The sequence below is a fragment of the Kogia breviceps genome, chromosome 8 (assembly GCF_026419965.1).
Source record: "Kogia breviceps isolate mKogBre1 chromosome 8, mKogBre1 haplotype 1, whole genome shotgun sequence".
Classification (NCBI taxonomy): Eukaryota; Metazoa; Chordata; class Mammalia; order Artiodactyla; family Physeteridae; genus Kogia; species Kogia breviceps.
In genome coordinates, this window is record NC_081317.1 from 2,207,689 (window position 1) to 2,230,465 (window position 22,777).

At 59.7% G+C, this 22,777-nt stretch overlaps 1 protein-coding gene across 6 annotated transcripts in view; it reads right to left on the reverse strand.

The window, feature by feature from the left end:
• The window catches only part of SARDH (sarcosine dehydrogenase), a 64,918-nt gene that overhangs the window by 24,652 nt on the left and 17,489 nt on the right, over positions 1–22,777 (reverse strand). For all 6 annotated transcript variants that reach the window (XM_067040297.1, XM_067040294.1, XM_059073294.2 and 3 more), the window contains exons 11-17: positions 19,937–20,023; positions 19,529–19,619; positions 15,475–15,616; positions 12,358–12,441; positions 10,102–10,215; positions 5,072–5,210; positions 3,106–3,219 (exon numbers count right to left, since the gene is read on the reverse strand). In XM_067040297.1, the coding sequence (XP_066896398.1) occupies positions 3,106–3,219; positions 5,072–5,210; positions 10,102–10,215; positions 12,358–12,441; positions 15,475–15,616; positions 19,529–19,619; positions 19,937–20,023 (771 nt within the window). The remainder of the gene's footprint in view (positions 1–3,105; positions 3,220–5,071; positions 5,211–10,101; positions 10,216–12,357; positions 12,442–15,474; positions 15,617–19,528; positions 19,620–19,936; positions 20,024–22,777) is intronic.

A 22,777-nucleotide genomic window follows, 5' to 3' on the forward strand; every position in this document is an offset into this window, starting at 1 on the left:
CCGGGGGCCGGCCTGGCACCAGCGCCCAGCCCGCTCTGGGCAGAGCTGGCGTTCTCCGTGGGAGGGGGGCAGCAGCTCTCGGGGAGGCTCCGGAGCCTGGAGAATCCTGCCTAGACGCCCTTCCGCACACTGGCCCCCACTCCCTGAGGTTTCCACGGCAGTGGAACAGAATGTCATTGTGATCATAGGTGCGGCCACCCACTATAATTGAAAGAGAGACACGCCCCACTTTGCTTCTCCGGCAGGGGAGCGTGCAGCTCATAGCAGAGCCTGGACGGGGACAGGGGACGGGGTGGGGGGGCCTGGGGCCTCTGCTCCATCCCCACGGGCACTTGCTGGCTGGGCTCTGATGGAAGGTCCTGGAGCGGGGACCGGCCAGGTCACCCCCCCCCCCCCGGAAGCGTGAAGCTGGGAACCCTTCCCTCCCTCCAGGCCAGGGTTCCACCAGCAGCAGCTGGCGGAAGAGCAGAAGATACCCTGGCTTTGCCATCAGCCCCCCAAGTGGAGACCCCAGCCAGAGCCCTGGTCGCCCTCCCGCCCCGTCCAGGTGACCTCTGGAACATCCCTGACCTCGTCACCCCACGCTCTGTGTGCCCGTCTGCGCCCTCAGTCCTGCCTGTCCGTCCAGACCCAACTCAAAGGCTAAACAGACGAGCTGATCCCCAAAGCACCCCCTGCTACCTGGGCTGGGGGCTCTTGGGACGCTGGACTGAGAACACCTCTGAGGACGGAGTCTCCAGCAGCATCCTCTACCCCAGCCCCCGCGCGGCCCCGCCCGTCTACCGCCGCCGTGCCGAGGCCCCTCCCAGGGGGACATGAGCGTTAACTGAAGCCACCTGGTTCCAGACAGACGGCAGCTGCTGGGCCTGGCCTCCTCTGGGCAGCCGTCTCTCGTGAAAAACATCCTGAAGTGCCAGGTCCTGAGGCCAGCGGTCAGCCCAGGTCCAGGTCCAGCCCACAAGGCGGACATGGCAGGGTGTGCGGTCAGAGGGCAGGCTCCAGGGCTCTGGCTCGGGCGGGGAGCCGTGGACTTTATTTTGTACTTTTCAGAATTGTCCAAATGTTCCCTACGGGTATGTACTCCTTTTATGATATAAAAGACTGTTCAAAATCACATTTAAGATGGACGGCTGCTTTATACACAACCCTGATCACATGTGAAACGCACATCCTCTTGTCTCAAAGGTGATCTGACCTAACAGGTATAAACACGCGTCCTGAATGGACATGCATGTTTATAGCAGGAACAGTACCGCTTTTTTAAGGCTGAAAATACAAGGTCCGTCTGTCAGGTTTCTGTGCTGAGCGGTGAAGCCGGGACCTTTAGCACGCTCTACAGACCACTGTGACTTCCTTGTCATCCGCGCGCGCCCTGGCAGATCAAGAACCCACCAAGTGCAAACCTCCCCACCAGGCAGCCGTTTAACTTGAGGCAGACGCCCCCAGAGTCCAGGAGAAACATCTCTGGGGCCCATTAACACCTCCCCTGACCCGAGTGCTACTCCAGGGCAAGGAATCCACCAGAATCATCGGGAAGGGCACAAGAAGCTGCCCCCTTGGGCCGTGGCTCAGCTTACAGAGCCCTGGTGACAACTCCCCCTTGCGACGGGGACTAGTTTCCAGGTGGGGAAACAAGCTCAGGGAGGCTGCTCCCCAGCCCTCCTGGCACCTCCAGACTCTCGCTCAACTCCCTGCAGCAGCTCGGGGAGGTGGGTCCTTTGTCTCCACTTCACAGATGGGGAAACTGAGGCTCAGAGAGGTGGGCCCCGAGCCAGGCAGTGGCAGAGCCAGGATTTCAGGGACCTGCTCACTCACTGGGGTCCCTCTGTTCTGTCTCCCCAGCTAGACTCGCAGTCTAAGGATGGCAGCTGTGGCTGGGCCGGGCCTCCCCTCTCCTGGGGGGTGAAGGCCAAACAAAGTTCCCAGCGGCCCTTGTCAAAATGCCCCTCTCCGCCCAGCTCCTCCCAGGCACCTCCCGCGTTCTTTCCTCCACACCTTTCTAGCAGGTGGCTCCTATCCATCCTTCGAGGCTCAGGCCGGATATCACCTCCTCCAGGAAGCCTTCCTCAACCTGGCTCACCTGTTTCCCATGGCCTCTCATAATCCTCGCTCTTTCCCACCCCCTCACAATCCCACCCAGTGTTCTATCGGGCTTTTCCTGCACCTCCCTCTCCCAGTGCCCAGGCCGGACCTCGCCCCCCTCCCCTGTGACTCAGCCCCACGCGACTAAATGGCCAGCAGCACTGAGCCAGGCCCGGAGCTGGGGCCGCCAGGTTTCCTGAATGGGCTGACAGCGACCCTTCCCCCGACGGTACAGTGCAGCCGCACGGAGAGCAGCACAGTTGAATCCTTTCTCCCCTGCAAATCCAGTGTCCCAGAGGTGGCAAGGGGGACATTTCTTGGAGAAAGGGGATGCTTCCCACGCTCTGTGAAGCTTAGCCATCGCTATTCTTCCCTGACAGAGACAGGCTGCAGCACTAGAGATTTGACTGCTCCCATGTGAACCAAGGGGTGGGTCGGGGAGTTGAACTGATGGGGGCAGATCTGGCTCAGTGCAGTCAGACCTGTGCAAACAAGGAATACGAGTAATGAGCTCCCTGTCACAAGAGGCGTGCAAGCAGGAGCAGAGGGCCTGCAGAGGGCAGTGTGGGTGTCAGCTTGGGCACAGAGCTGGTTATCTTCTTAGGACCTGCCCCAGTCTGAGACTGGGAGTTACATAGGAACCGAGAAAGCCAATTCAGCATAGATGCCGGTGTCAGAAAGGAGCGAACTTCTCCACGAGGGAGGCATGGCCTTATCCTTCGCTCTCTCTCTTCCAGGCAGGTGAGCTGAGCACTCGCACACTGCGGCCACTCGGAAACCCCGCGGGACGGGCAGGTTCAAAGGCATAATCACTGAGCGCTGGAAGCCCAGCATCTTTGCCTGAACAAAGGCGGCATTCAGCCTGAAGCGAGACCTCTGATCTGCCAGGCCCTGACTGCGGCGGGCACACACGTGATTCCAGAGCAGCCTCGGCAGCCCTTCCCAGTCCATCCTGCGTCGGCGGCCACCTCACCGAGCGGGGCTGCGTTCAGGGCACTGCTGGATCCTCGAGGCGTCTCTTACCTTCAAAGGCAGGGGCCAGCGGGGAGGTCTCGGGGCTGGGAGCAAGGCGGCTGACGGTCAGGTCGCTCTCGGTGCCCCCGCGGTGGTTCAGCATGCAGGTGTACACCGTGGAGCCTGCGGACAGGACGAAGACCCCAGAAGGTGGGAGCCACTTAGCAGGGGGGGCCCTCAGCTCAGGGTAACCCTTGGCCGGATGCCCTAGGGGGACAACCTTGAAAGGCCCCTCATCTCAGTGATGCCACCACGACTGAATGACCCAGAGAGGGATGGGCAGGTCACCCAGCACTGCCATCCCCAGAGGAGGAAGGATCAGGAGGGAGGCTTCTTTCTTCTAGAAATGCCTCGAAGGTGACTCCTCCCACCCACCCCACCCCCACGCTGGGACGTCCTTAAGGGCAGGATTTACATCTCATTCACTGGGTGTTCCCAGCACCATGCCTGGCATAGCAGGAGCTCCTTGAACGTCTGATGAATAAATGAAGATGCAAAAGGAAGTTGATGGATGGATGGATGGATGGATGAGAGAGTGCGGAGGTGGGGAGAGGGTGGGGGGAAAGGATGGAGGGAAGGAGGGGGTGCGTGGGCGGGTAGAAGGGTGTTGGCACGATGAATGGGACGCAGGGGATTAGGGGGAGGTGAGTAGCAGGTACATGTGAGGGGGTGGGCAGGTGGGCTGGCTGGAAAAATGGTGTTAACGGGTTGAACTGTGTCCCCCAGAATGGTACGTTGAAGTCCTAACCCCCAGTCCCTGTGAATGGACCTTATTTGGAAATAGGGTCTTTGCAGATGGGATCATATGCTAGGATGATCAGAGGTCATCAGAGTGGGCCCTAATCCAACATGACTGGTGCCTTTGAAAGAAGAAGAAGAAGGGCTTCCCTGGTAGCACAGTGGTTAGGAGTCCGCCTGCCAATGCAGGGGACACAGGTTCGAGCCCCGGTCCAGGAAGATCCCACACGCCGCGGAGCAACTAAGCCCGTGCGCCACAACTACAGAACCTGCGCTCTAGAGCCTGCGAGACACAAGTACTGAAGCCCGTGCGCCTAGAGCCCGAGCTGCACAACGAAGAGTAGCCCCTGCTCGACGCAACTAGAGAAAGACCGCGCGCAGCAACAAAGACCCAACGCGGCCAAAAATAAATAAATTTATAAAATTTAAAAAAAGAAGAAGAAGAAGAAGAAGAAGAAGAAAACGCAGGGAGAAGGCCACGTGACTCAGAGGCAGAGATTGGAGCAACGTGGTTGAAAGCCATGGATTGGTGGCCACGGCCAGAAACCAGGAGGGGCAAGGAGCGATTCTACGTTCTTGGGATCATGGCCCTGATTTTGAACTTCTAGCCCCAGACTTGTAAGACAACACACTTAGGTTGCTTAAAGCCACTCAGTTGGTGGTACTTTGTAACAGCAGCTCTAGGGAACGAATACCGATGGGGCTGGGCGAGTCTGGGGTTGGGTGGATGGGTGGGCAAGATGGTAGAGGTATGCGTGATAAAAAAGGAGATGAATATCCCAAATATCGCACGGGACATACTTACACTAAGAACTTATTCATTCTTTATTTAGAATTCAAATGTAACTGAACACCCTGTGATTTTGTTCAATTCTAGAAACCCTATGTAGGGAGAGCATTCCTAGGGGGGAGGTGGACAGGTTCCCCAGCCCCAGGAGACGGTTCTGAGGACTTGCTGCCTAGAATCCTGTCTGGAACAAAGTAAAAGCGGGGGCGGGAGCGGGGGGGAGGATGGAGGAGGAGACAGAGGGTAGACGGAGGGAGGAAGGTGGAGGGGGCCTAGGGCCTGGGGTTCGGCAAGGAGGGCAGAGGAGTCTGGACAGGGGGACCCAGGGCCAAGCCCAGGGCGGGGCCAAGAGCCAGATGAGCCCAGAGAGGACAGGGTCAGCTCGCTGTCTCGTCTCAGGGCCCGGGGCTGCACTGAAGTGGGAAAGCGTGGCCCACCTGGGCTCCATACCTGGGGGCCGGCTGACATCGGCCGAGAAGAGCCAGTCTGCAGCCTTCCTCGCGTCCAGTCCCACCAGGTAGAACTTCCCGAAGTAGGACATGTCAAACACAGCAGCGGCCCCTCTGCAGGCCAGACACTCCTTCTTGATCTGAAAAGTTCCAGAAATGGGGTGCTGTGTGGGCTCTGGGACCTGCCTCTTCCCCAAGACCCTGGGGCAGTGGGCCCTTGGCTGCCCTCCTGCTCCGAGAGCCTCTCCTGCCTTCCTCCCCTCCAGCTAGGAACACACGGTGACCGGCCTTTGCAAGCACAGGGGACACTCTCCAGGGTAGACCAGAAGCCATAAAACAAGACACTAAATTCAAACGGGTTAAAATCATACAAAATATGTTCTTTGACCACAGTGGAATCAAATTAGAAATCAGTAGTGGAAGAAAAATTGGGAACTTCGCAAATAAGTGAAATTAGACAATGCAGTCCTAGATAACCGACGGATCAAAAAAAAAGGGAATTAGAAAACACTTGGAGTTGAATGAACATGAAAACACAACATACACAGACTGGCGGGACGAAGCTAGTGCTGTGCTCACGGAAGTTTTACCCCTGAAAATGCTCCCCAATCGGTAACCTAACTCTCCACTCTGAGAAGCTAGAAACGGAGAGCAAATTAAACCCAAAGCAGGCAGAAGGAAAGACATAATAAAGTTAGAAAGGAAATCAATGAAATCTTGAAAAATAGAGAAAATCAGCAAAATTGAAAATTGTTTCTTTGAGAAAAAGATCAACAAAATTGGCAAATCACTAACTAGACTGACCAAGAAAAAAGAGAGAAGACTCGAAGTACTGAAATCAGGAATGAAAGAGGGGTATCACTGACCAAGCTATAGAAAAGGATTATAAGGAATACTATGAGCAGCTGTCCACCAACAAATCAGACATGAAATGGAAATTTCTAGAAAGACACAAATTACCGAAGCCGACTGAAGGGGAAATAGCCTGAATCGGTCTATAATCAAAAAGAGACTTAATTAGTCATTTAAAACTCCCCACAAAGAAAATCCCAGGTCCAGATGGCTTCACTAGTGTATTTTACCAAACATTCAAAAACGAATTAATACCAATTCTTCACAAACTCTTCCCAAGAGGCCGGCATTACCCCTGATGCCAAAACCAAAGACCTCATAAGAAAACTACAGACCAATATCCTTCATACAAAAACCTCAACAAAATACTAGCAAGCTAAATCCAACAACATATAAAAAGGATTACACACCACGATCAAGTGGGATTATCCCAGGAATGGGAGGCTGGCTTACCACCCCGAAATCAATTGACGTAATGTACCATATTAACAGGATAAAGAACAAAAACCAAATGATCATCTCAATAGATGCAGAAAAAGTATTTGACAAAATCCAACACTTGTTCATGATAAAAACTCCAAGTAAACTAGGGCTAAAAGGGAAATTCCTCAACCTGATAAAGGGCATGAACAAAATCCCACAGCTGACATACTTAACGGTGAGAGACTAAATGTCCCACGCTAAGGTCAAGAACAAGACAGGGCTGTCCATTCTGCTACTTCTACTCAACATTGTACTGGAGGTCCAGGCCAGAGCAATTAGGCAAGAAAAAATAAAAGGCGTCCAGACTGGAAAACGGGAAGTAAAACTATCTCTATTTGCAGATGACGTGATCTTACATACAGAAAATCCTAAGGAACCCACTGAAAAACTATTGCAACTAATAAAATAGTTCAAGAAGGTTGCAGGATATAGGGTCAATATACAACAAACAAAAAATTTTTGTATTTCTATATGCTAGCCATGAACAATCGATGAAATTAAGAAAATAATTCCATTTACATCATCAAAAAGAATTTTTAAATGCTTACACATAAATTTAACAAAAGAAGCGCAAACTTGTACTCTAAAAACTAGAAATTATCTCTGAAAGAAATTAAAGACAAAGAAATGGAAAGACTTCTCATGTTTACGAAATGAAGACTCACTATTCCTAAGATGACTGTACCCCCCAAATCAATCTACCGATTAGACAGAGTCTACCGAAATCTCAGCTGGCTTCTTGACAGAAGTTGACGAACTGATTCTAAAATTCATACAGAAATGCAAGGCACCCAGAATATTCAAAACAATCTTGAAAAAGAAGAACAAAGCTAGAGTATTCTCACTTCCTGATTTTGAAACTTACTACAAAGCTAATGTACTCAAGACAGCGTGGTATAGCATAAGGATAGAAATATAGATCAATGGAATAGAACTGAGAGTCCAGAAATAAACCCTGACCTTTATGGTCAGTTGATTTTTCACAAGGATGCCCAGGTAGTTCGATGGGGAAAATAATCATCTTCGGCAAATGGTGCCGGAACACCTGAACAGCCGCCTGCAAAAGCACGAAGCTGGACCCCTTCCTCACGCCACACACAAAGCTTCATCATAATGAACCACAGACCTAAGTACAAGACCTAAAACGATACCATTCTGAGAAGAAAACAGAAGAGTAACTCGTTGTGAACTGGGTTAGGAAACGCCTTCTTAAATATGACACTAAAAATGCAAGGGACAAAAGAAAAAATACTAAGCTGTACTTCATCAAAATTAAGAACTTTTGTGCTGCCGACGGTATCATTAAAAAAGTGAAAAGACAACCCACAGAAGGGGAGAAAATGTTTACAAATCATAAATCTGATAAGGGACTTGTATCCAGAATGTACGGAGAATTCTTACAACTCAATAAGAAGACAAATAACTCAATTTAAAAATGAGCAAAATATCTGGATAGACATTTCTCCAAAGAAGATATACAAATGGTTAAATAAGCACATGAAAAGATGTTCAGCGCCATTAGTCATTAGGGAAATGCAGCTCAGATCTTTGAGATACCACTTCACACCCACCCGGATGGCTAGAGTCAAAAAGAGAACTACACGTGCTCACGAGGATGGAGAAACGAGAGCCTCGTCCGCCGCGGGCGGAGGTGTGAAACGGTGCAGCCACTTTTGAAAAGCCTTCGCAGATCTTCAAAACACGAAACGTGGAGCTACCACATGGCCCAGCAATCCCACTCCTAGATATTGACCCGTGAGAAATGAAAACATCTGTCTACAAACTTGCACACACATTTTCAGAGCAGCGTTATTCATAATAGCCCCAAAGCCTAACAACGCAAATGTCCATCAACAGATGAATAGATAAATGAAAACGAGTGTATCCATGTAATGGAATATTGTTCAGAATAAGAAGTAATGAAGTACTGACGACTTCCTAAAACATGGATGGTCCTTGAAAACATTGTGCTAAGTGAAAGAAGCCAGTCACAAAAGACCACCATTGTACGACTCCATTACGGAAATGTCCAGATGAGGTAAAGCTACACAGACAGCAAGTAGATTAGTGGCTGCCGGAAGGTGGGGACGCGGCGAGAAAATGGGCTAATGGGTGTATAGGGTTTCCTTGGAGGGGAGATAAAAAGGTTCTAAAATTAGATTGCAGAACCCTCTGAATATACTAAAAGCATTGTACACTTTAAGTGATTGGGTGGTATGGTATGTGAATGTATCTCAATAAAGCTGTTTTTTTTAAAAACGAAAAAAAAAAACAAACCACAAGGCAACGTCTCTCACTATTTCCCTCCAGGCTTCCCCCCGGGACAGCCGGCTGTTACACGGCCCCCGTGGGGTCTGCGCAGCTCCTGAGTCCCAGAGGCTGCTCCTCACCCCTCTCCAGACACCACGACTCTTTATGGAGCTCCCCCTTCACCCATCAGCCACGCGGTACCTTCGCTTACGCGGCTGGGGCTGCAGATCAAACCCCAAACCAGCTTCCAGGGCTGACTCTCGTCTAGCCGGGCTGGGGAAGTTGCCAAGGCTGAGAACAAGTGCATGTCTCACGCTCCGGGACTGTCGGGGTGCCTCTGCGCGGGTGGGATGCAGCCACGAAGCCAAGTTGGCATATCCCCTCCCAGCGCCCACATCCTCAAGAGGCCTTGGAAGCCGCGGTGCGGAGGTGCCAGACGGGTCCCCGTTTGCTCCCCGGAGAGGCAGCCCCCAGGGACTCCTGGGCTTTCAGACGCACACGCCTCCCCTTCCATTTCAGAAGCCCCCTCCTCCAATGCCTTTACCGGAGCACACTTTGCAGGAAAGCCTGCTTCCTTCCCTTCAGGACCGGGTGCAGAGCCAGTACACGATCAAGATGCGGGCCTGTTCAAAATGTACTAAGAGTTTCCAGGTAGCAACAGCAGAGCTTTGCTTCTAAGCAGGGGGCCCCACGTGCCTGCAGGGGTCCCACGCCCAGGAGGCTTCCCAGGCCACCCCTCCCTGGGGACCCGCAGGCTCAGGCCTTGGCCCCCCTCGCACAGATCCTGAAGGGACTTCGCTCCCTCCCCAGTCGGCCGCGTGCGCGGGGACACAGCGCGTCCTGCTAGGTAACAAAACAGCCGGCGGCTCACAGGGGAAGCTGGCATATAGTCTTCTCGGCAGAAGCTGTGCCTGTGGGACCTTCCCTGTGTGATGCAGACTCCGAGGGACCCAGCTCAAGCCCAAGAGAAATCAGGAGCCGGAACGGAAGGAAGGGGCCAGGAGCCGCCAGGAGCGGCCTGGGCAGCCTCACCCGCCCGCTTCTGGAGCAAGAGGGGCGGCAAGCAGGCCCCAGAGCCCGGGCCCTCCCCCAGCTCGGGCCTCCTCTGCTCCTCCCCGGGGGGCCCGGGAAGGAGGGGCTCGGCACCCACAAAGTCACACGCAGGCCTCCTCGGGGCAGCTCCAAGAGGCTCAGAGAGGTGAAGCCCTGGCCCGAGGCCACACAGCCAGACCCAGGCCTGGCTCCAGCCCCGCTCCTTGAGCAGCCCTCACGGCTGGCAGAGTCTTGGTACAGACGGAGGGCGGGGAGGGCAGAGGAGACCATCACCGATTCCTCCACGAAACTGAGTCAGCCGAAAACGGGGGCGGGGACAGCAGGGAGCCGGCAGGGCCGGCCAGCCCGCGGGGACGCCCGCCTTTCTACCCCATCGGGGCTGCAGCGTCCTACCACGTCGTGGTGGGGCGGGAAGTCGAAGGTGTACTCGCGGCCCAGCAGCCTGCTGTAGACGTAGTCCTGGTGCGCCGGCTTCCCGTAGGCCCCGTAGTAGTCGTAAGGGAGCACCTGGAGCATAGAAGAGGGGTCGTCACCGGCCCGCCGCCCTCCGCGCACAGCGTGGCCCGGTGCCCGCGGCCCGGCCGGCCCTGAGCCGGGTCCTGCGCAAACAGGGGTGCGCAGGACAGGGCTGGTGCCGCCCTCGCCCAGGCCCCGCTCTCGAGGGGCGACGCGCCGCGGACGAGGCCGGGGTGGGGCCGGGGCTCAGGCATGCCCTCCACGTTGCACAGGGGACACCACAATCTCTGTGGCGGTGGGGAGCGCTGGGGCCCCGGAGGGTGGAGAAGGAATGGGGTGCGCTCGGGTAGGGGGGGACGGCGAGAGACGGGGCCGACCGGGAAACAGAGGCGGGTTGACTGGGACCTCGGGGGCCGCGCCAGGGCTTCCGACTCAACGCCAAGGCTCTGGGATAAGGCCCGGGGGATCAGCTTGCGGAGGGAGGGGGTGGGAGTCGGGGGTGGGGTGGCCGCAGAGGTGGCTCCAGATGCTGTTGCCACGGTGATCCGGGACCAGGTCCTGCTGGGGCCAAGCCCTGCGCAAAGGGTCTCGCGCTTCCGGGAAGGGAGATCCTCTCTACAGATGAGGAAACCGAGGTGCCGAGAGATTGAAACTTGCCTCAGGCCACGGGAGAGTCCTGGCCGCGCCGGCGTGAGCCCGGGTGCTGGGCCCCAGAGGCTGGCCCTTCAGCCACTACTTGCCTTGGCTTCTCCTGCACTCGGTCAGCCGCTCTCAGAGAGGCCCAGAGCCCAGCACCCCGCGCCTGGTCCTGTCCCTGCCGATGGAGCCCCTCCCCCCCCCCCCCTCCTAACTCTGCGGCCACTCCTGGAGAGGCGTGAACAAGCCCGCCACTTCTCGCCTACCAGCACGGCCAGCCCTGCCCAGTCTCTTGTCACTGGTGAGAGCCGAGTGTGAGATTCTGAGTCAGGCCTCTTTGCTCCCCCAAGCACACCCCCCACCCCACCCGACTCCAGCTCAACCGCTGGTGTCCAGGGAGGGGCGTTTACAGGAAGTCATCTCCCTGGCCCGCCAGGTGGCTCCCCCTGGCCCCTGAGCCCCCTGCAGGAACATCCCAGCCCGCCGTAGCCTGGCCAGGGGTCAGGGATTTGGGGACGTCTCGTCACCCAGTGCCCTGGACTCCCAGGATGGCTCCCGGCGGGGGGAAATGCACAGCCTACCCATCTCGGGACCAGGGGTAGGTCGCCGATTCCCGCTCTGGCCTCATCGCCTTGCCCACAGATTCTGGCGGAGAGGGGCTTCCGGGCCAGACCAGGCTGGCTGCAGTGGGCTCTGCAGAGACCTGCTCAAGGAGGGGTCTACCCAGGCCCCTCCTCTCTGTTGACCCCAGAGAAGCAGAGGCAGAAGCCGTCAGGAGCTCTGGCCTCCATCCACCTCACCTAACATGCCCTGGAACTCGCCTCGGCACATAGCCGCCATGGAGATGCGAGATGGGTCGCACTGGAAGGGGACTGGTGAAACATAGCAACGGGAGAGGGGTTTCAATCTGTACAAATCTGGATCGAATACTATCCCCCCTGGTCGTATTAAAGCATCCCCTCAGCATCACATCACCTGCTCCAGAGACCGACCGCAGGCCGAGGGTCTCACAAGCAGGACGGTTTTGACTCTTTTCTCTGAGGACCCGGGTCCCTGAGAGGCACTGGGTGGGGGCTGGGCAGCGCCCAGGAGGGCACGCAGAGGCCAGGACGCTGTGAAATGCCAACGTACAAACGAACACACAGAATATGCATAATTTCGTGTGAAACCCTCCTACTAACGTTCACAGCTGCGGCTGCCAAAAATATATGAACAAAATTACGAGAAGACACTCTAATTTCTCCCGTAAACCTGGGGAGTCTTGCGCGCGGCCTCCTCTCTGTGAAACACCAGCTCTCCTGGCCCCTGGCCCATCTGGGCCGTGGAAGGCCGGGCACCGTGCGCGCTGAGGGGTGCCCGTGGGGACATCCCACGATCTCAGGCGGATCGGCCGGGGCTCGGCTTCTCCGAAGGCCAGGTGACTCCCCCGCCCCACGGCACCGAGGACAGGGAGACACACAGCCCCCTCCGGTGGGGAGGACGTGGGGGACACGGTGGGCAGGGGCCGAGCGCAGGCCAGGCCGGGGGCACGGCCTCTGGGTGCCGGGGGCCACTCACCGGAGCCGCGCCGTGGGGACTGAACCACCCCGGCCTCTCCCAGCCGTGACGCTCCTGGAACACGCAGCCTCGTGCGAGGAGCTCCTGGTTGTGGAGGGAGAAGAGGCCCACTCAGGCCTGGCCGGATGCGCAGAGCAGGGCAGGGAGGGGAGAATCCACCAGCCGGTACCGCAGGGGCCAGCGGGCAAAGAGGTGCCGGCCCTTGGAACCGGGACCCCAGCCCAGGCTCTGGCTCCAACTCTGCGGCCCTCCCGGCACCCCCGTCTGTAGAATTACCTTCTCTTATGGACAGCATTGCACCCCAAATTCCTATGCTGAAGCCCTAACCCCCAGTGTGACTGTATTTGGAGACGGGGCCTGTGAGGACGGAATCAGGGTGAAATGAGGTCCCAAGGGTGGGGCCCGAAGCCTCAGCAGGAGAGGAGGAGCCACCAGGGCTGTCCCTGTGCCAGGAGCAGACACAGCGGGAAGGCGGCCGTCCCGAAGCCAGGAACGAAGGGCGCCCACACCAGGGACCGGTCAGCGGGCACCTCGATCCTGACCGCCCAGCCTCCAGAACCGTGAGGGGTGAAGTTGAGCCCCCCAGCCCGTGGTGTCTGCTACGGCAGCCCAAGCAGCCTGGGACACCCAGAGACCCAGCGATGCCACAGCTAAGCGCACACCCAGGAGAAATGACACCAGGCACGCAGACAGGCCCGTGCGCACGTGCGTTCACAGCCACCCAGGGGCGGGGACAGCCCAGACGCCCGTCAGCTGACGAATGGATGACCAGGGCAGCCCCACCCATACGATGGGATGTTATTCAGCCTTAAAAAAGGAGGAACAGCCTGGGGCTCCCCTGGGGGCGCAGCGGTTGGGAGTCCGCCTGCCGATGCGGGGGACACGGGTTCGCGCCCCGGTCCGGGAGGATCCCACGTGCCGCGGAGCGGCTGGGCCCGTGAGCCGTGGCCGCTGCGCCTGCGCGTCCGGAGCCTGTGCTTCGCAACGGGAGGGGCCACAACGGTGAGAGGCCCGCGTACCGCAAAAACAAAACAAAACAAACTAAGCTCTAGGGCTTCCCTGGTGGAGCAGCGGTTGAGAGTCCGCCTGCCGATGCGGGGGACGCGGGTTCGCGCCCCGGTCCGGGAGGATCCCACGTGCCGCGGAGCGGCTGGGCCCGTGAGCCGTGGCCGCTGAGCCTGCGCGTCCGGAGCCTGTGCTCCGCAACGGGAGAGGCCGCAGCAGTGAGAGGCTCGCGTACCGCAAAAAAAGAAAAAAAAAAAAAAAAAAAAAAGGAAGAACATTCTGACACCTGTTACACCACAGATGAACCTCAGAAACAAGCTAAGGAAAAGAAGTCCGGTCACCAAGGGCCGCATAGTGTACGACTCCATTTATGTGAAATGCCCAGAACAGGCAAATCCACAGAGACAGAAAGTATAGATCAGTAGTTTTTCTAGGCTGGGGGGAGGGGGACATGGGGAGTTATTGCTTAATGGGTACGAGGTTTCCTCTTGCAGTGACAAAAACATTCTGGAACTGGATAGTGGTGATGGCTGCACAGCTCCGTGAACGTACTTAATCGCCCTGGGCTGTATACTTTAGAATGGTTAAGACGGCAAGTTGTATGTTATGTGTACTTTACCACAATAAAAAATTATAGCAGACCCAATAAAGTAATATGGTGGCAGATTTCTTTGAAAATAAATTGAGCCTGGAGGGAAGCAAAGAATCTCCACTCTCAGGTTTGGAAGGGCCCTGTGCCTGGGGCCAGCCCCGTCCAGCGCCCAGGACGAGGGGGCTTCGCGAGCCGAGTCTGGCGGGGCATTCAAGTGCCAAGACCGACGGGCGCCAGAGGCCAAGACGGCCCGCGTCTCCCCCTCCCCGGGGGCCACCAACCTCGACGGGGAGGGCGCTCCAGGTCACATGCTAACTGGTGACCCCCCGATGCGTCCTCCCTGGACATCCAAGGGGGTGGCAGCCAAGGACACAAAACCCGCTCCCCTCCAGTGAGCATGGAGACACCTCCGCCAGAGACACATCTCCCTTCCTGGGAGGGAAAATGGAGAGCAGCCTCCTCTATTTAACACAACACACGTCAACCGTCAACGGCTGGGAAGTGTCACCAGGAGGGTGCTGACGAGGAAGTGGAAGTGTGGGTGAATGCAGATTCCTCCCCGGGGGCAGGGCTGCCGCACCCGCCAAGCCCCCTCCGGGAAGAACTGTGCACATGTGAGCAACTTCCACCCAAGAGTCATCGAGCAAGCCCTGCGCTCCTTGGGAGGCTGCTGAGCTGCGGGGACGGTGCAGGCCCAGGGACAGGCTGGGGGAACCCGAGCCCACGTGGGGCCCAAGATCCCCAGCTGGCCCTCTAGGCCAGGCTGGAGGACAGGGCAGCCCAGGAGCCAAGGACATCTCTGTCCTGGGGAGGTGCCGTGGACACCAGCTCCCTCTGGGGTCCAGGCGCTGGAGCCCCAGATGAAGGAAGCTCCTCCTTCTGCTTCAATGCTACCTGCTCACTGCGCCCTGCCCACCTGCCTCCCCCCCACCATCCAGTCAACAAACATCCCCGGAGCACCTACCCAGAGTCAGGCTCTGCGCTCAGAGTGACTGGGGCCCAGCCCCCGTTGCCAGGGTCCTCGTAGACAGGTAAGCGAAGCGTGCAGCCCAAGATGGGGGCAAGGAAGGAGGGATGGAGATGGACTGGGGGTTGGGGGGGTGGGTAATGGGAGCACAGGGAAGGCACCTGGGTTGTCAGGGACCTGGGAGAGTGCCCAGGGGCAGGCCCCAGGAAAGGGCACCTGACGATGGGTTTCATCATATAAGTAGAAGCTTGCCAGAGAGGAAAGACATCCCAAGCAGGCCCCGCAAGCAGGAGCACGTCTTCCTAGCACGCCACTGCCTGGCCCTGCCCTCCTGATGGGCGACCGCACACGCCTGCCGGTGCCCCCGGCCCACACGACCCCTCACTGTGCTACGAGCACATTCCCTCGGTAAGTGCCCGGGAGTGAAGGAGCCAACGCCCGCCCTGCAGCTGGGGGGTGCTGCATGCACTCTGTCACCCCACACCCGGGGCTCCCCGAGAGCACCGGCAGCCGGCACGGAGCAGGCACTGCAGGGGGGTGGGGGGCGTGGCACCTCGTGTAGCGGGTCTGTCCTCATGTTGCGTCCAGCCAGGGGCTCGTCGTGGGGGAAGACGACCGAGTAATTCTTGGAGTAGGACTCGTGGCTGCGCTCTCGAATCCAGCGGCCGTGGTCCGTGAGCGAGTGATGGAAGCGCCTGTCGTGGATGCAGTGGCCCGTCACCGCCTTGGGGACCCTCGTCCCTCCACGGGAGTCCCCTCCCCAGGGCTCAGGTGTCAGGGGGGCTCCTGGCTCTCCGTCCTCCCACCGAGGGGCCTCGGGCAGCCCGCAAATCTTGGGGAGCTCAGCCTCCTCGCCTGCAACCCCCTACAGCTGTCGGGCGCAGGGAGTGGACACCGCAGGCTCAGGACCTCAGGTGACGGCCTCTCAGGTCTGACCCCCGAGAGGCGCGAGGAGCGGGAGAAATCCCAGCTGTGTCTGGGGGCCCCGCTCCCAGGGACGCTGTGATCATGATCCCTGCAGGTTTGTCCCCTGGCAGCTGGGGGGACACCAGGTGCGGCCACTCCACCCCCTAGTGGTGTCCAACTCCGCCCGCGGGTCCCACGCGATTTCCTGCTGAGCGAAGAGGCCCCTCCCGCAGCCTTCGCGAAGGGAGAACGGCCAGGGCCACCCAATAGCCCTTCCGTCTGGTCCCCAGACTGGCCACAGCTTCTGGGCTGCGTCACACGCTGCGTCCTGCAGCCCCTCCCGGGACAGCCCGCCTCTCAGGCGCCCAGCTCACTGCGGCCCCCGCTGCCCACTCCCTCACTCCCCACCTATTGGCGTCTCACGTGTCCCCCGGGGCCCACCTCCCCCCCGCTGTGTCCCCGTCAGTGCTGCTGTCCTCGGGGGCCTGGCCTGAGCCTGGTCAGGGCTAGTCTGCGTGGTGCTCTGATCTGGGCAGGGGCTGCTGCTGCAGATGTGGGAATTATCGTGACAGATATTATGCGTGGCGATTGCTGTCGTGTAGGGAGCGCTTTTCCAGGACAGGCCCGGGGCTGAGGGCCACCTGCAAGAACGCCTCGTGCAGTCCTCAGAGCGGCCTCAGGTGTGGGGCTCCTGGTTTGACTCAGTCCACCCGACAGGAACCTGCTGCACTGAGCCAGGCGCTTCCAGAAAGAAGGGGGGCCGTGGAGCACCGCCAGGGGCCTGGGGAGGGGGCCCAGCGGTGGCACGGGGGGCTGCAGGAGCAGCCGGTGAGGGGCTGAGCTGGGGCGGGAGAAGGCCAGGAGCCTCCCCCCCAACTTGGCACCAGGAGGATGGGACGTGGTCACCCACCCAGCCACGCTGAGAGTGGGGCTCCTGGGGGGCTCTCGGGGGGGGAGGTGGAGCCTCAGTTGTCCTCTCAGAGCCCCTGGGTGGCGGGGACCAGGGAGGGGGGTGGGCCTGAGGCTGGGCTGGGTGATCCCTGCACGGACGCATCCCGCCCCTCCGGACGGGCCCCCACCAGCCCCTCTGCTTGCCCCTGTGCACACCTGTGGCTGTCAGGGGCGGGGGCACTCAGCTCAGCCCAAGCACGACAGGGGTCCGCAGCGGAAGGGCCACTCCCCGTGGCCCACAAGGACCCGGCTGCCGTTTTCCAGCTGCCTACAAGCCAGCAGAGGGGCCTGCAGCCGGGGTCCGGCGTCCAGCCACCCTCCTGACATAACAAAGAGCGACTTCTCCTTCCCTGGTTGCCAGGACCCCAAGAGCTTTCTTTAAAAGCAACAGCCCGTGCTCTGGGCCCCACCTATGCCAGGCCCTGGGGGAGGCGACGCATCCCTACCGTGAGCCTCAAATGCACTCCACTGAGAGGGTGGATAGTTGTTCCCATTTCACAGATGGGGAAACCGAGGTCAGAGAGGAGGAAGGACTGGTTAATAGGTGGGGGGCCGGGACAGCTGAGAACCTGTTTGGGTGTCCAAAGGGGGTGCCTCTGCCACCATCCGTGAGGCAGCTGTTGTGGCCTGGAGGGCACCTGCTGCCAGGCCGGCCCTGGGAGCCTCACATGCAGGCCAGGGTCCAGGCACGCCCTGGACCGGGCCCTGGGCCCCGATCGCCTCCTCAGGCACCTCTCTCCCCGAGCCCGTCCTCCGCGTGTAAGACGAGGAGGCGATGTGGGTCAGACTTCCCCTCCGACCTTCCGAGAGTCTAAGCAGGGGGGCAAGGCTGGCGCTCCCTCGTCTGGGCGTTTTGGTGACTCCCTGACGCACTGCCCTCACTTCCTGGCTCTGCCTCTGTTGTGGGGCCTGGGTCTCCACGCCCCGCTCAGGACAGGGGAGCAGAACGTCCCATCAGTGCTGAGAGGCCCCGGGTGCCGGTGCCACAGCTGGTCCCGTGGTGGCAGCCGTCCAGTATGTGAGTGGAGATGGGGGCTGGCGGGTGCTGGGTGGACACGGACGCCCCATGTCAGTGTCCGCTCAGGCCCGATGCCACGAGCCGGTCATCTCCTGGGTGCATTGCCCGGGCCAGAAAGGCGGGTGGCCCAGATCACAGCCCCAACCCCTACCCACTGGGCCCCAGCACTCAGGGGCTCCCTCCCTGGGCCCTCTGCCTTCCAACCTGTGACGCAAGGCCCCAGCCGGCGCTCTGCCTTCCACCCACAAACCCGCCCACAAGACGTTCCCGCTAATGTCACAGCTTGTGAGAAGAGGTGGCTGAGGAGGGAGGCTCAGACCCATGCCAGGGGCCTCCACCAGCCCCGGAGGTGAGAGGCCACTCGACGAGGCCGAGGACGCACCCTGGTCCGTCCGATTCCAGTGCTGAGGCCTCAGCCCCCGAGGGAAGCCGGACGGCAGACAGCCCTGCAGGGCTGGGTCCCTGCCCACTCTGGCTCGCACGCGGGGTGACTTCAGACAAGATGCCTCTTGCAACGGCGCCTGTTTTGCTGTTTGTAGTAGGAGGGGCTTGGTCTGGCCCATCCCTGAGGCCCCGTGCAGCTTTATCATTTCTGGAACATTCCTCTCTTGGGAGAGCACGTGGGCACAGACCCAGACAGACTCGAAGGTGGCGCCAGAGCGGACCACGCTGTGCCAGGCGCCGTGGAGGCGGCGGCAGGGGGGGAAATCTCAGGGTACGTCTGTCTGTCTCTGTGGGGGCCAGACATCCCCCACCCCATGGACGCAAGGTCCCCAGCAGGCCAGGCAGGGACGAGGTGAGCAGAGGAGGTGGGGCGCGCTGAGCTGAACCAGCACCACCTCCAGCCCTGCCACCTCCAGCCCTGCCGGGCAGCTGGGGTCTCCCCAGTCACAGGGGAGCGAGCCGAACACCCACAGAGGCCCCTCCAAGCCGCTGCCTCGACTGCCACCTGCAGGGCTCGGGCTGCAGAACTGCCACCTGGGGGCCAGACCCCAGGCCCACCGATTGCCACCCTCCAGACCCTGCCTGGGGGCACCCGCAACCCTGTCCCGACTCATAGAAGTCGGTGGGCAACCAGGACACCTCCCAACTCTGATATCAGTGCCCCCTGGGCTCAGTTCAGCTTTGTTTAGTGTTTCCGTGTGCAGACCTGATGCCGAGCGTTTTACCTACACAAAAACGCTCGCTGCTCCCAGCGACATTGAGAGCTTATACTTCACCCCCCAGGTTACAGACAGGAAAGTGCTCGGCACAGGGCCTGACTGATTCCAGACCCGCTGTGAGTGAAGAAGGAGGGATGCAGCTGACATCTCGCTCAGGGCCGCCTGTCTCCCAGATACGCACACGTCCTAATAATGACCCACCAATTCAGCCCCACTTCCTGGGCAGCCTGTGCGGTCCCTCCTGCTCCCCGGGCCTCAGTCTCCCCATCTGCAAAGTGGGATGATAAGATCCCCACTGCTGATCCCAGAGCTGTCAGGCGACTCAGGCAAGACACTGGGACAAGAGGTCCTGGAAACTGTAGAGGGCCGTGGATCTGCCAAACCCAGGCACCCTGCGGCACTGCCCCCCGCTGGCAGGCTTCTTCCCTTTCTTCCCTTACTGCCACCTCTTCCAAGAAGCCCTCTGGATTTCAGGGAAGGCTCCTTTCTAAATAGCCCTGGATATTTACCCCACCCCACCCCATCCTAGGGCAGCCACCTCCTGCCCACGGGTCCCAGCGGGCACTTGCCTGATGTCGTAGCTGTGCATGTCCTTCTCCGGGCGCCCGTGGATGATCCAGTGGGCCAGCTCCTGCCCACAGCCACCTCCCAGCATCATCCCTGGCAGGAGCAGAGCTGCAGGTCTGCAGTCCACCCCCAGGGCCCTGCACCTCAGTCCCGTGCCCCTCCCACCTCTATGGGCAGCATCAGCCCCTAAGCCCTGGATCTCACACGAGGTGTGCCACACACCTCCTAACGGGACCTCAGCCCCTCCCGGCAGGCTTGTCCCATCTCCACCCCTGTCAGGGCCGCAGGGCTCCTAGGCCCAGCGCGCCAACCCAGGTGGGGGGCTCTGAGAATTGAAGGAGCGGCCCAGTTGGCTGTCCTCACTCGCAGGGATGCCAGGGAGTTGGGGGCGCACTGCTGCCCACGCTTACCTGCACTGTTGAAGCCGCAGCCCAGGAAGAACCCACGGAGCTCGGGTGCCTCCCCCATCAGGGGCTTGTGGTCCGCTGTGAATGACTCTGAAAGGGAGGGCTAGGCCTGAAGCTCCCTCCCGGCCACATGCTCCTGGGTGGGGTCTCCCAAGAGGGCAGTAATTGAGGCGGGGGTGTGTGGGTGCCTCCTTCATCCAGACCCTCCCTATCCTCAAGACCCAGCTCAATGCTGCTTCCTCCAGGAAGCCTCCCTGATTGCTCCTGCCACATTCCCCTGAATTCCTCAGCATTTACGACCTGAACTGGGTTCTGCCTTGGCAGGGGGGCGGGGGGGGCGGGGTCCTGGTGTGTCTCGTGACTATCACCATTCTCCTGCTGGTGAGGGGCCACTCCCTGAGACCGCATCACTGCACGTGGCTCCCGGTCACTGTCCCATCTTCCTGCTGTGTCACTGCAGGGCACTCTTGCCCACTGGACCACGAGTACCTTGAGGGCAGGGGCTGGGCTTGGCTCACTGTGTGCGGTGTCTCGTGGCCTATAGCACGGGGCCCAGCAAACAGTAGGTGCTCGACAAATGTTCACTGAGTGAATGAAGGATCGTAAGTTCTCTGGGAGAGGAGACCAAGTCTCTCGCTTCTGTCTGCTGCCAGAGTGCCAAGGACAGAGGCCAGGATTGGATGGAGAGGGAGCCTCGGGCGTAATGATAAAGAGCTGGACTTTGCAGCCACGGTCCTGGGTTCAAACCCTGCTTTACCCCTTCCCAGCTGTGTGACCTTGGCTCAGAGGAGCCTTGATTTCCTCATCTGTAAAATCCGGCTCAGGGTATTTACTTCACAGGACTGTGAGTCGGTCGGTCTGCAAATATTTGCAGCCCAACTGTTTGTGCCCAGAACTCGGCCAGGGGAGGTGGCCCCGAACAAGACAAGCCCCACCCCTCGGGGAGCCGACCGGAGAGTGAGAAGGACCGAGAGCAAATGGGTAAATAAGGGGAAGAGAGAATGCCCGGGAAGAAAACACAGTGGGATGCTGGGTCTGGAGTGACCGGAGGGCTGGCTGCTGCTAACCAGCCCCCCAGCCCCCCGGCGCCATCATAACCCCGGGTCACAGAGGAGGATGCTGCACGGCAGGGAACTGGGGCCGCCGGTCGGGGCTGCCGGGCTCCCAGCCGGGCTCCCAGCCGCTGTGTGCACCGGCCACAAGCGTTGTCCTTCTCCCTGCTGGTGCCCGGCAACCCCGGTCTCCGATCTGCAGCATCTGAGCTGAAGGAGGCCACCAGCCCTGGGAAGCTGGGGAGGCTTCCAAACAGCCACAGGGGAGGGTGGAGGAAGCAGGGCGGAGAGGAGGGCAGGGCCCAGGGTGAGGCCTTGGAGGCCACAGGGACAGGGACGCTGGTGAGCCTCCGGGGGAGGCGTCAGGAGGGGCGAGAGCCCCGTGAGGAAGCATCAGGGGCTTCCCCGGGGCCTCTGTGGAGGTCAGGCTGCAAGGGGCAAGCGGGGGGCGGGGGGGGAGGGGGGCCGGGGCGCAGGGGGCGGCTCCCGGGACAGTGATGCGGAGGCTGCAGTTATGTTCGGGGATGACCCGGTGAGCGCGCTCCGGGAGTGTTGTAAATGTTTCCACAATGCTCTGAACAGCCTTACAGAAAGCCAGCAGGAGGGAAGTTTGGGGGTCAAGGTCGCCTGGATGTTTAACAAATGACTCGAGAGGACGCAGGATGCACAGGACAGGGGCCCCCACCTTGGCTCTGACCTCCCGACCTTGGAACGAGAGGTCTCCCCGCCCCCAGCTTCCCCGAAGTCAAGGGGGCCTGGGACTTCCCTGTTCTGGTCCGGAGGCCAAGGGCCGTTGACCGGCCTGTCCTCCCTGGTGAGGAGAAGCGCTGATGTCCCCACGGAACCTCCCTCGCAGCTGGGAAACCAGACTCCACGTGCACCTCCCCCGCAGCAGGGCTTCCTGGGGGCCATGACCCCCAGTCCAATTAAAGCGAGAATGTTCCCCGGGTTACTCGTGCCCCGGGATTGCTTCGGGCCTGGGTTTCTCACTGCCAGCCCCACGCAGCCCCGGGGAAGCTGCCGGAGCAGTGAGCCCTCGGCCCTCGCCCCGCACCCTGTGCCCCAAGACCCTGTGGTTGGCCGGGGGACCCCAGCTGCCTCTCCCCAGAAAGCGGTCCTCTCACCAAAGGCTCCTTCAGGCGCTGAACAGATTAAAGCAGTCGGGGCAGCTGTGTAGGCGCCACGTGTGCCGGAACCAAGAGGGCTGGACTCCCCAGCAGTCCACAGGCTGGGAGTCGGGACCCCTCCCCTCCCCTGGCCTGGCCTCCGCCCCTCACTCCCTGCTCGGCCTGTAGGAATGGCTTTGCCTGCTGGCCTGTGGCATCCTTTTGCTGGCCTGGGTCTTGCCCTGCAACCTAATGTGTGGCTTCCTCGCCTCACTCCGCCTGTCACCCATTTCACAGATGCGGACACCGAGGCTCAAGGAACTCAGAGCCTCAGACACAAAGTTTCCCCTTTGGGCAACTGTATCTTTCGGAACCCCTCTGCACCCCTAGGTAGGCACATCCTACCCGGTTCTTGCCTCTCTTGAGGATTAAAGCGATCCCACCCGAGCAGGAAGGAGGGGGGATGCCCACGTGATTCTGCTGGAACCAGCATGGGGTGGCGTGTCTCGCCCGCCCGGAACCCTGGCCCCGCAGCCCCCCTCGGCACCCTCTGGGTGGCCCGCCCTGCTCCCACCACCCCAGTACCTCCCATGCTCAGCCCCGCAGCTGAAACGTCTGGGCCCCAGGGCCAGCTTGGGCCCCTCTACGCCCAGAGGCCACCGTCTGCCGGGACCCCAGGCCAGCAG